Source organism: Sebastes fasciatus, chromosome 8 (assembly GCF_043250625.1).
Source record: "Sebastes fasciatus isolate fSebFas1 chromosome 8, fSebFas1.pri, whole genome shotgun sequence".
NCBI lineage: Eukaryota > Metazoa > Chordata > Actinopteri > Perciformes > Sebastidae > Sebastes > Sebastes fasciatus.
The window spans coordinates 27,333,852-27,345,720 of NC_133802.1; the positions used below are offsets into that span (position 1 = coordinate 27,333,852).

Here is an 11,869-nt window from a genome sequence, read left to right on the forward strand (position 1 = left end):
AGTCTGACAAAAATGTGATTTTCTTTTCATATGTAGCCAACAAACCCCTACAAAGCCCCCTGAATTTACACACACAAGCCAGTAGTATCAGTGCAAGCAATAAACAACACAGCGAAATTCAATGATCTCCCACAGTGTATTATACGTCCATGACAGTGCACAAACCACAGTGAACAATATAACACCCCCTCATCCCCCCTCAACGGTTAGCTCAATCCTTGTTTGTGTCAAAACAGCAGCTCTCTGCTCAGACTGGGTTCCTACCAGAATACCAGCGTTCGTCGAATTTGCAGAGGAGTGAGACCTCTCTGCAGAGGAGCAGCTCCGGGACTCCTGAACTCCGATCCAGCAGCCTGACGAAACGGCGGACGTTTTGGCACGCTGCCAGGAGTTGGCATGGCTAGCGGCGGACACTTTCCGGACGGCGAACCACTTCCATGTTTGTGAGTACGTCATACTCTTTTGCAGCGCCTCATTCGTCCATCCAGAGGTGTGTGTGTGTGACGTAGAGGGGTGCGTAACTTAAAGGTCCCATATTGTGCTCATTTTCAGGTTCATACTTGTATTTTGTGTTTCTACTAGAACATGTTTACATGCTGTAATGTTAAAAAAAAAAGTTTATTTTCCTCATACTGTCTACCTGAATATACCTGTATTCACCCTCTATCTGAAACACTCCGTTTTAGCACATTTCAATTGCAACGGAATTGCGTTGCCATGCAAAACAGTTTGGGTCCATGTTTACTTCCTGTCAGCTGATGTTATTCACATCCACTGCAACAGGAAATAAACTGGGACACATTCAGAATGTTTAAAACCATCTAAATATTGTACAGCTGGAAGCTCAGGTAGACCCCGCTCACCCTAGCATAATTTTGCTTTTCAGCTTTTAAATATTATAAAAATAAGATCACAGATTTTGTAACCTATGTTTCGCAGTCTCGACAAAACTAGTAACACAGTCTAGCCACGACCCGAACAAGCGGTTATTCGTTCTCCTTTGAACCCAGATCTGGAACGTCACTGTGTTGTTGTTGAAATGCCTTCAAGGTTCAACGTTGCACTGGAAATTAATGGTGCCAAATTTTATGATAATTTTTATTATAAGAGCATAAAGTCAACATCAATACATTATTTGGATGAGATGGCATTTCCATACTTTGGTACAAGTACTCCCCCAAAGTGTATGGTGATCATGCCCCAGACTCACAATGTGAACTGTCTGTTATTTTAATCCACAACCCTTTAATCTGACCTTTTACATGAAGGAGGGACATGTAGTCATCAAAAGAGAGTACACAGACCGAACAACACAGAGTCTCAAGAACATCCTGAAGTGAAGCACTGTGTTGTCACACATCAAGGCGGAGGAATATCGTAGTTAGATTACTAATCCAACCCCTATTATGCACTTAATCCCTCCTCTCTCCATCTCAGCTACCTCACACACACATTTCCTAACAGCCTGTCCATCACCACCCGTCAGTTACCGTGGTGACGGTGTCAACGCCTGTCAGTCGCCGTGGTGACCTTGTCCCGGTTAGGTTGCCGTTGTCCCGTCAGTCACTGCTGTTTGCTCAGTCATGGGGATCAGACTAAGTGTTTACAGGCCCCTTGGGTTCACCGAGAGACCATGACCTTTGACATTGTGCACCCCTAGATGTTTTAAGGGTGTCTGTGTGTTTGTTTTCCTTCTGTCCGTACGTTTCCGCCTGTATCTGTCTGCTGTCTTTCTGGGCAAGTCGGTACATTTAAATGTTTACATGGGGGATTTTTCTCGTAATTATACACTAATTCTGAGTCACAACAGCTGAACTTGGCCTTTGTTATCGCCGAAAAGCATTTAAGAGTTTTTTGGAAGCAAAGTATTTTGTGTTTGGCACGTGTCTTCAGACCTGACTCAAATGAAATGTGACACATTTATGGACTTGGCAAGGATTTCAAATCTTTTTCTTGTTTTCAGCTTGTATTTGTAGCTTCATCGCCTGCTTGTGGTTAATGTTACATGCGTCAGCTTGTCGGTTTTATGACTGGGATTGTTAATATTGTAGGTATATCTTTATGCGTGTACAGTCACTGTCTGTGTATGAGTGTGCACAATGTGGATGTGTGTTTCAGGGCATAGTTTGTTCATGATGACTGTCGGCTTACAGACAGGCCCTGACAACAGCAGCCTGCAGGTACCCTCTGGACATGTCTCCCTGTCTCTCTGTGCTAAAATGCTCATGTTTGCAGGTTTAATATTTACAATTTGTTCACCATATTATTTTAACATTTGCTGATAGGGGATACACTATTTTATCGGCCGAACATTGGTATCGACTGTTATTGTTGACTGCCATTGGCCTATCGGCACATAAGATGACATTCGCCGATGGCAGTGGTCGATGTTTATCTGTTGTGTTGCATCAATTTTGCGCCGGCTAAATGTTGTTATTTCGATCGGTCTCGGACAACAGTAACCAGCTGCTGATTCGGAGACGAAGCCAAAACTGTCAACCTGATCGTGGCACTACTTTTGATAATCAGAAAAAATTAAAATCATCAAATTTCATAATAAATTGTATGTAGAGTTGGGAAAAATGTTATCATAAAACAGTGCGGCAAAATGAACGGCTTCCTCATTTCCTTCCATCTTCCTTTTTTAGTTTCTGATACAGGAAGCTTTGCTGAGGGGTCCTCGCCACCGGAGGGACCTTGTTTACCATGAGTTTCCGATGCCTGGGAACGAATGAATGGATTTAACCCAGTGGAAGTTGAAGGAAAAGAGGGGGTCAGTGCTCACTGCATTCGAGTGCTATATAGGTTTTAGAGTCAAGCTAGAGGTCACGTGAATATTTGAATGCAAATGTCTGCGCTTTCTTTTCGTCAGGTTTGTACCACGCTGTGAATGTGTTTACAGAATAAACATGATATCAGGCCCTGGGGGTGTAGAGGCAGGCCTGTGCAGAGCTCTTTCTTTACTGCCGTGCTCATCTCTCTGGCCCCCTAACCTTTAACCTTTGACCGTTAACCCCTCTCCATATATATACTGACTGCCAAACAACAGGTTAACATCAGGGACTGCAGGTAGAAAACAGCATGGCTGATTATTTTCAGCATCTTGCTAAACAGGAAAAGTAATAACTTTCCAATTTTAGCACTTCAGTACTGTACAAGAAGCTGTAGCTAATATTATATTTATATTATGACATTACATCAAAACAAACCCACTGTATACATTTTAGAAATGCATAAGGGTCATTTTAGTGTGTCAATTCATAAAATCTGGATGCTGGATGACACTTTTTTTTTATCAACATGAGCATCTAATGTAATGTTGACATTGCAGGATGGATCAGAGAGTCAAATGTTGAGGTTGTCCTCAAACTGTTTTTTTTCCAATTCCTTTACACCTCCATCACTTCTCTTTCCTCTTTAGGTTGACATCTGCACACCCCACCACGCTCTCGGCCCACATGAAGTGAGTTTCGACCACGCTGCCCGAGGCAAGATTAACTCACAGGTAACTTCACCCTTTCCTCCTCCTTCTCCCCTTCCTGTCGGCCAAACAGGTCTCTACCTGTCCAGGTGAGCCAATACCCCCGTCGCTTCTACACCGTTAACTCCTTTTAAATATCTTAATCGATTGACAGCCCTATAATGAATTTTTTTCCAACACGCCTTTGTCATTTTATCCCCATTGATACTGTGTCTTCATACATCAATTCCATTAAGTTATTACATTTCAAGACCAGAGGCAAACTCCATTTGCTTTTGAAATCTGAGGACCAGCCCACTGTCTGAATTTGCAACCTCTCTTTTTTCCCCAAAGTTTTCCAAGCTAAAGGTTTCCTAATGTCATCAGTGATTGGCATCTGGCCTGAATACAGTGTAAAAGGATCTGCTTTGCTTTATTAGTCATGCGGTTGCAAGCTGCTTCAGTGTGGAGGGTTTCCCAGATCTTGTTTCTGGCTCTTTTGTTTCACAACGGTTGTAAATGTGACATTGAAGATTTGTTTGATGATTGGCATGTGGCCTAAATAAAGTGTAAATGGATCCTCGCCCTACCTAAACAGCCTGTACTGTTAAGTGCCTCTGACAAAAAAGTGTCATAAATCTTTCGTTGGTGGTTCTTTTCTTCATTGCTGTCTTTCACACGCGCTCTAACGTCATACACAGGCATATCAGTAACGTACTGTAGGGGATCTGTGGTAAGGAAAGCCCTTGTCCTGAGGGATGCCTGTAATGTTGGTCATGAATGTCGGTTAGGCTACTTGTTTATCATTATTGATAAACTAATATAGCACTAATCTGACAAGATTAAAACTCAAAACAGTATGTAGCTCTTTAGAAAATTAGTTTGTTAGCCATCATATGGACGAAACCTTTAAAAAGGACAGGTTCATGTCTCTCTTACTATAAATGGTATGTCTCACTTATAGATACGCTGAAAGTACGCTGGATCTTATCACTTATCTCAGACATTGGAATTGCTTATACAAACGATCTCTTCATGACCAGTATAGACAGAACAATTACAGTTTAGTTTTTATTTGTTGATGAAAAATGTAAAACATTTCGTCATAGTTCTCCCATAACCTCGCAATAGACAAGGACACCTGTAACCATGGTAACTGTACACAACAAAGATGGCAACAGCTGTAGTCTCAAATAGCTTGGAGGCAGTGGGGTCCATGTATTTTAGACCTAGGCCTTCCAGTGCTATCCTCCCACAATTCAACCGCCTTCGAATATCCTCACCATGACACTAGAGCTATAGGCTATTGTCATCAGTGGGCGTGAGTCTGATAAGTGAAGCCAATGCTGAAGTGCCTTAAACTTGGATTCTTTCTAACAGCCAGCAGGGGGCGACTCCTCTGGTTGCAAAACTAGTCCGATTGTATTGAACTCTATGAGAAAATTACTTCTCACTTGATTTATTTCCTCAGTAAACATTGTAAACATGGTCTCAATCACTAGTTCAAGTCTTCTTCAATACAGCATGATGTTCATTTCATCATTATTAATTGCCAAAACACAACCTTTTGGGTTGTTTTGCTGTATTGGTATTTTCAGTGTGAGAACCTCCTAAAATGTTCTTGCCTACTAACTTACACACACAGGTTTAAGTGAATGTACCCACTCCACCCCTGTTATCAATCATATTCAACCTTCTCCATCACAGTGAGATTCATCGTCCTGTCAGTGGTGAAAGGTTTATTGAGCCTCGTGGGTTCAGCCATACTCATTCCATGATGAAATAAGCTGGATGAGTAAGAGGATGTATGCGAGGGTCATCGAGACACAGGAGGGGGGACACACTCCTTCACATGTATACACAGGCGCAGATATGCTCTAGAATTCATATAAACACACGTAGTGTATACATGTACACATGCTTACATGTCACAGCGTGTTCAGTTACACATGTAGAAGCATGAAGGTTTCTCTGCAGGACTGGAATGTTGGATGTGATGAATTGCAATAATATACTGTTTTATGAATTCAGTGACAATTTATACTAGATAACATCTATTAGGCATTTTGGTTTGTGTTTGTGTCCTCTCCAATTGAATTATTCGTTGCATGCTCCCTCTTCATACTCGTCTTTTCCAGTCTCTTCCTCAAACTTTCTTTCTTGACCTACTATTTCCCTGCATCTATCTCGCCATCTCTGCCTCCATCCCTCTTTCTCTTTACATACTGTATACCATGAAGCTGTGCAGTGTTGTGCTGAATAGCCTAGGGGTATAACGCAGAGAAAAGCAGGAGAGGTCATGCAGTCAAAATTAAATTGTGGGTATAGGGTGATTTTTTTCTGCAGTGTGGATGAATAGAGTGATGTGGCTGCTCTTTGGGCTCTGTAGGTCAAGAGAAAATCTGTTAATATAGAGTAAATGTATCTAGTTTGCTGTTTGATGCACTATAGCCAATCTATTTGAAACTGCAAAGTTAAAACCGGAGTAAAATTTCAAATATCGGTAGGTGCTGGAAGAGTCTTTGTAAGGAAAAATCCTAATACAGTTAATGCTTCATGCAGCCTGCAACAGCGTTATGTAAGGACTAAACAGAAAAATAACTACTGTATATTTAGCATCAGAAGTGCCAGCCACTGTGAGTGAATAAACAGAGAAAAGAGAACCACCCATAGTAAAAACGTCAGAATTCACCTACAGAACGCTCATTACAACAATTGCGTTATATTTATATCAATGAGGCTACAGTGTGTCTCATTTGTGTTTTATAGATGAGGGAAGCCGAGGAATGTGGTCAGTTTTTGGGAGCATCGGGCAGTTTTAGAAATGGATCACTACTGGAACTAAAAAATTAATTCCTTGCAGAAACTGCAGTGTGAATGCTGACAGCTGAAATGCTTTTCAAAGCATTGCTGGATGTGTCAGAATGTATTGCCTGAAAAATCTTGTAGCCCAAATGCATTGCACTGGGGAACAGTCGGGAGTCAAACAACTGACCCTGCGCCTGCTGTGTTTAGACATATGCTCTATCCACTGAGCAGCACAGCAATATGACAAACAATCTCCATTCTGTTGTGCACTAACAACTGCTGCTGTTGTATAACTTTTATCTTTCTATGTGAATTATCAGCTGCAACAATCCACTACACTAACAAGGACCATTTTTGGCAGTTACTAACTGTAACAACACAGAGAGAGAGAAGTCCTAACATGGTCCCAGCCTAACCCGTTAAACTAAAACCAGGTCCCGAAAGTTAAAAAAAGGGTCTTAATAGAAAACTGCATATATTAATAATTATCTGATCAACCGTGTGGTTGTAAATAATTATCTACTAAAGTAATTTTTTATTTTTACAAGATCCTGTCTGTAACATGAGACTACTTCAAATGAAGGCCTAATGCCAGCAGGGTCAGGAGTCAAACCACTGACCCTGCGGTTCATGGACATTATGTTCTTACCACTCTGCCCCCGGGCAGCACAAGTTACTGAGAGTTAAAAAAGAGAGAGAGAGGCCATAACTGTTAAAAAGATTTTGATACACATCTTAGAAACTGCTGCTAATCAATCATCCAATCAAAGTTAAAGAGCTGAACGTTTTGACAAGTGAATGGCAGTAGTAGAAGTAGTAATAGTAATAGTAGTAACGACCGAAAAGTGTACGGAAGACGGAATAATAAAGATTACAATACCTACTATAGTGTGAATGCTGCAGTAATAACCATTGTATTTCACTTGACACCCCCCCCCACACACACTCCAAATGTCCAAGCTAAGGTTGATTTGAGCACACCTTCATGTCTCTGCCCCTGTTTTACATAACAAGTATTTACCAACCAGTTAATCCCACTGTTTTATCTGGAGATGCTGTACTGTACTGTAGATATAATTAGGTTAAATCAAATCCCTCCGTGCTGCATCTTTCCAGACCAGCAGGCTGCTGCATACAGTAAACTGTCAGACAGAAATATAGGAGGAAAAACAACTTGACATGAATCTTGATGTAAAGTGCTTCCTGACACTCGTTACACTGGAGGGCCTGTCCACTCCGTCCCCATTAAGCAGTGTGGTGTGTGTGAGAGCGAGAGAGCGCTGACTCTGCTGGAAGAGCCTGACCTGTATTTAAACTTGTATGGAGTGATGCATTATCAACAACTCAACTTGGCACAGTGTGTGTGTGTGTGTGTGTGTGTATGGTGGTTTTTGCTTGGGATATCAGGGGCCTCATTTATAAAACTGCAGAGAATCAACACTGTTTGCGTACGCACAAATGAGGAAATGTTCACACGCCAAAAAATATTCTAATTTATAAAACTTTGCATACTCCTGCCAGAGCGCAATTTCCTTTTATAAATCCCAAATCAACTTGGAATTGTACGCATGTGCACAAGCCCAACACATCACAATTAGCCATTAATGGTCAATGCAAAGCACCTCATGAATGTTGAAGCATAGAAATGCAAAATCTTGCTGATCAATGGATCTTTAGGGTGAATCATGGCAACAACAGTCATGCAGCATTATGCAGTGTCACGCAGGATATGTTTACAGCAATCTGTTGGACTGATTGCTTCCCAACTTCCCAACATATTTGTAATGATCAGTGGTATCCCCCACCCTGGGATATCATTTGAAAAACGAAGTTTAATAGGTGAACACAATGTATTTATTTATTTGTTTTATCATGGAGAACTTGGTTTGCATTGTGATTATAATTAAGACAAGATGAGATAAGATAAGCCTTTATTGATCCCCAGAGGAGAAATTCAGGTGTTAGGACTCATAATTAGGATATGGAGTGTAATGATTTTGCGAGGCTTTATTTTCAGACTTGAATTAATAATTTACACAATCCATATGTGCAGGAGGTGAAGATGTCCTGGGTGAGGCGACTTGAGAAGGCAGAGTCATGTTCACTGCAGCGATTTTACACACAAAAAGTACATGAAAACTAAAATCATACTTGGTGATATATGCACAGCATTAGAAGATATTATTGAAAACTATTTATGCTCTGTTCACACAGGTTACACGTCTGGTTACTGATGGTGCTGCTAACAGGATTGCCTGTGGCAGGAAACTGAGGCTCCGTCACACTATCTGCATAGCGCACACTCTGAACCTGATAGTGAAGAAGGCTGTTGACCTGACCCCTGTGCTCTCTGACATCCGGGCCAAGGCGAGGAAGCTGGTTGGATACTTTAGAAGCAGCACCACTGCTGAGGTATGTTCTTTGACTTTATTACAATTTTTAATAATGCTAATATTTTGTTTGTGTTACTGCTGCCGTGACGGAATTTATTGCTCATCTGTATTTTTTTTTTAAAGGAGAAGCTTGCACAGGTGCAACAGGATATGGGGAGGCCGAAGCTGAAGCTACTTCAAGAAGTAGAGACATGCTGGAACAGCACAGACCACATGCTGCACCGTCTGGTTGAGCTCAGAGAGCCAGTGGGGGCGGCTTTAGCCAGTCTACACACTGGCATCCCTTCACTGACCTCTGATGAATACAACACTGTTGGTGGGTGCCTTTCTCTGCCGTCATCCTTTAATGATGCCACCGTGGAGCTCTCGGCAGAAGAAAAGGTTTCCGGCTCTAAGGTAGTGCCACTACTGTAAATGCTGGAACAGATGCTGCAGGAAGACATTACAAACACGGCAGCTGCAGTGGCGAGGGAAATGGGAGACCATGTGATAAGGCGGCTGAGAGAGAGGCTACACACCCTGCAGTCAATGAGCATAAGGTCCCTTGCTACACTCCTGGACCCTAGGTTCAAAGCCATAGGATTTTTCAGTTCGACAAAAGCCACTGAAGCCATAAAAAGGCTAACATCGGAGTGTGCTGCCATAATTAGGTCTGCTCAAACCTCGGAATCACCATCGGATCAGCCATCAACATCACAGGATGCTCAACCTGTAACCCAAGGTCGTTTTTTATTCTTGGTTTTGAGGTCAATTTTGATTATTACTACACTCACTAACATGGTCTGTGTGTACTTCTCAGGTAACAAATTGTGGCGTCATCTGGACAACAGTGTAATGCAAGCAAGGAGAACCCAGAATGTGACAGCAGATGCTACCGTTGAGGTCCAGCGCTACCTGTCCGAACCAAATATTGGACGATTGGAGGACCCTCTTCAGTACTGGGAGAGACAGAAATTGATCTACCTTCATTAATACAAACTTGCCGTTGGGTTTCTGTGCACTCCAGCATCACCTGTGCCTTGTTGTCTCAGAAATCGCCTTAGCCCTAACACAGTTGAGAAGCTATTGTTCCTGAACAAAAATGAATAAAGTCTCCCCTGTACTGTACATCATTGTGCTACTTACACAAGCACATGCACTGTCCTCTCCCAAGTTACACAGGCACATTCACTGTCCTCTGCCTGGTTAAATCAATGCCACTTTCCAGAAGTGACACAGAACACTAATATTACCCCTGCTGCCATTATTATATTATATTACACTACAATACAATTATTGACCAAAGGATTGGTTTACACACATACGATGCATTACTCACAAAACAATTACAGTTTATTATGCATGTATGTTATATACTCATAATATACTTACTTGAAAATAGACACTATATTGATATAAACAGATTACATGGCAATAGATTTTTTTCAATGTTTTTAGTTATTCCCAACAGCCTTTACTGGCGCAAAATACAGTATATCACAGATGGATAAGATCATATCTGCCTGTCTTACACTCTATGGCCATCATGTGGTTTCGTGTGCACATGAAGCCTCGAGAAATGAACCCTTTTCCGAACCAATTTGCTGGAAAACTTCAATGCTTCATGAAGCTTCAGCTCGCCATCGCTAGCGTACGCCTCTTTCAGGCCCTGTTTTGTGCGTATGCAACGGTTATAAATGAGGCCCCAGGATATTCAAAATTCTGACATTCAAATTTACATATTCTTCCCAACTCTCTTTTTGTTTTTCTGTAATCAAGCGTCTCAAAGTAAGAAATCAATCCTCCTAATTTACCAAAATTACTGTTTTAAGGTAAGGAATCACTCCTATTTCCATTGGAGAGCTCCAAGAGGTGTCTTAACTTGTTAGGGGTCGCCAGGAGACGGCAGCCACGCAAGATAGACAGAGAAGAGAAATGTTTTGGAAACGCTTATTGAAATTGAAATTGAATTCATAAACGGAAATGTCAACACTGTGCTTTAATAAAGCTAGTTTGTTATCTGCTTTTTATTATTCACTAACACATGAATGCGAGCAGGTGTAGCTTTGACTAATTTGACATATTGTGAGTCGTTTGTGGTTCACTGCTCTCTCTCGCTCATACACACACACACACACCATGAACACTAAAAGTTTCTTTTCAAAAACAACTAGAAAGAGAAAGAAAACGGCCGTTGTTTGTTTGGAAAAGGAAACGAAGCGTAGCAGGACGGCCAGCTGAATAGCAACCCAGAAAAGAGAGAGTGGAGAGGTGGAAGCGGCGGCAGAGAGGCTGAAAACAGTGTGTGATAAAGGAGAGGCAGGAGGTGTGTGTTTTAGGGGTGAGAGCAGGAACTCGGGGTCAGGCCTCCCTCGAGGGAGGGGTTTAAAGACCACACAGACTACAATAGTTCCTGACAAATCACATATTTGCAATTGCTTCCGATTTGAAAAATGGATGAGTTGGTTGGCTTTTTGGCTGTCTGGTATGTGAGGTTTTCACTTCAGAGGCCGTCTAAGTGGGAAGATAATTCAAAGACTTCTCCAGAACCATTTAGCCTACAGTAGAGGGGACATAAGGTCACACCGTCCTTCATTGCTTCAGTCTAAACAACTGCCTTCAGTGATAAATTGACTCCTTTTCTTTCCTCTCTCACAGGGAGAGAAATTGCTCCACAGAAGATACTGAAAGAACTTAAAATTGTCTGGATGGAAGGGATTCAGCAATAAAGGCTTTAAAGAGTGTTCTCTGTGGAGCTTGGGTGAATTTTGCGGGAATGTATCTGGGTCAGGGCCGCAACTGTTTGTCCACATCTTGGAGAGGAATGAGGTTAGATGTTCACATAAGCCTGAGGAGGTAAATGTGGCTCAAAACTCCCTTGTGCAATCTGTATATATATTTTTAATAAAGTGAAGTAAAAAAGTAAAAGGTAAAAAAAAGGAGGGTCAAGCTGTCTCTTTTGTCGACCTGATCGACATAAATATAGTGACATTTTCACCAGAGTTTCTAGTGAAAACTTATTCAGTTCATTTCAGGATTCAGAGTTTTATTCAGAGCTGAATTTTAACACCAGCCTCCATTTCTGTGCAATTTGGAGATATGAGTTCAAAGATGAGTTTTTTGAAAGCCCTACATCTCGGCACCAGACAAAGTATAATTGTCATATTGGAGTTTAACAAGAAGCTACTAATGTTTGGAAGTATTTACTGGTCGTCATCAACTAGGTTAA

At 41.6% G+C, this 11,869-nt stretch overlaps 1 protein-coding gene across 9 annotated transcripts; it reads left to right on the forward strand.

Annotated features, from left to right (window-relative positions):
- The first annotated feature begins 330 nt into the window (after positions 1 to 330).
- On the forward strand, positions 331 to 11,579 carry LOC141773069 (zinc finger BED domain-containing protein 4-like). Of its 9 annotated transcripts, XR_012595005.1 has the most exons (6): positions 331 to 443; positions 3,422 to 3,570; positions 8,483 to 8,680; positions 8,785 to 9,382; positions 9,461 to 9,790; positions 9,823 to 11,579. XR_012595005.1 is itself a non-coding variant. In XM_074644728.1 (4 exons), the coding sequence occupies exons 1-4, from the start codon at positions 438 to 440 to the stop codon at positions 9,073 to 9,075; spliced, it is 579 nt and encodes a 192-aa protein (XP_074500829.1). In that variant the 5' UTR covers positions 331 to 437; the 3' UTR covers positions 9,076 to 9,384. The 9 variants fall into 9 exon arrangements, 1 of the variants encoding a protein (XP_074500829.1); XR_012594999.1 differs by lacking the exon at positions 9,823 to 11,579 and having other exon boundaries at positions 3,422 to 3,505; positions 9,461 to 9,768; XR_012595000.1 differs by lacking the exon at positions 9,823 to 11,579 and having other exon boundaries at positions 3,422 to 3,463; positions 9,461 to 9,768.
- Positions 11,580 to 11,869: the final 290 nt, after the last annotated feature.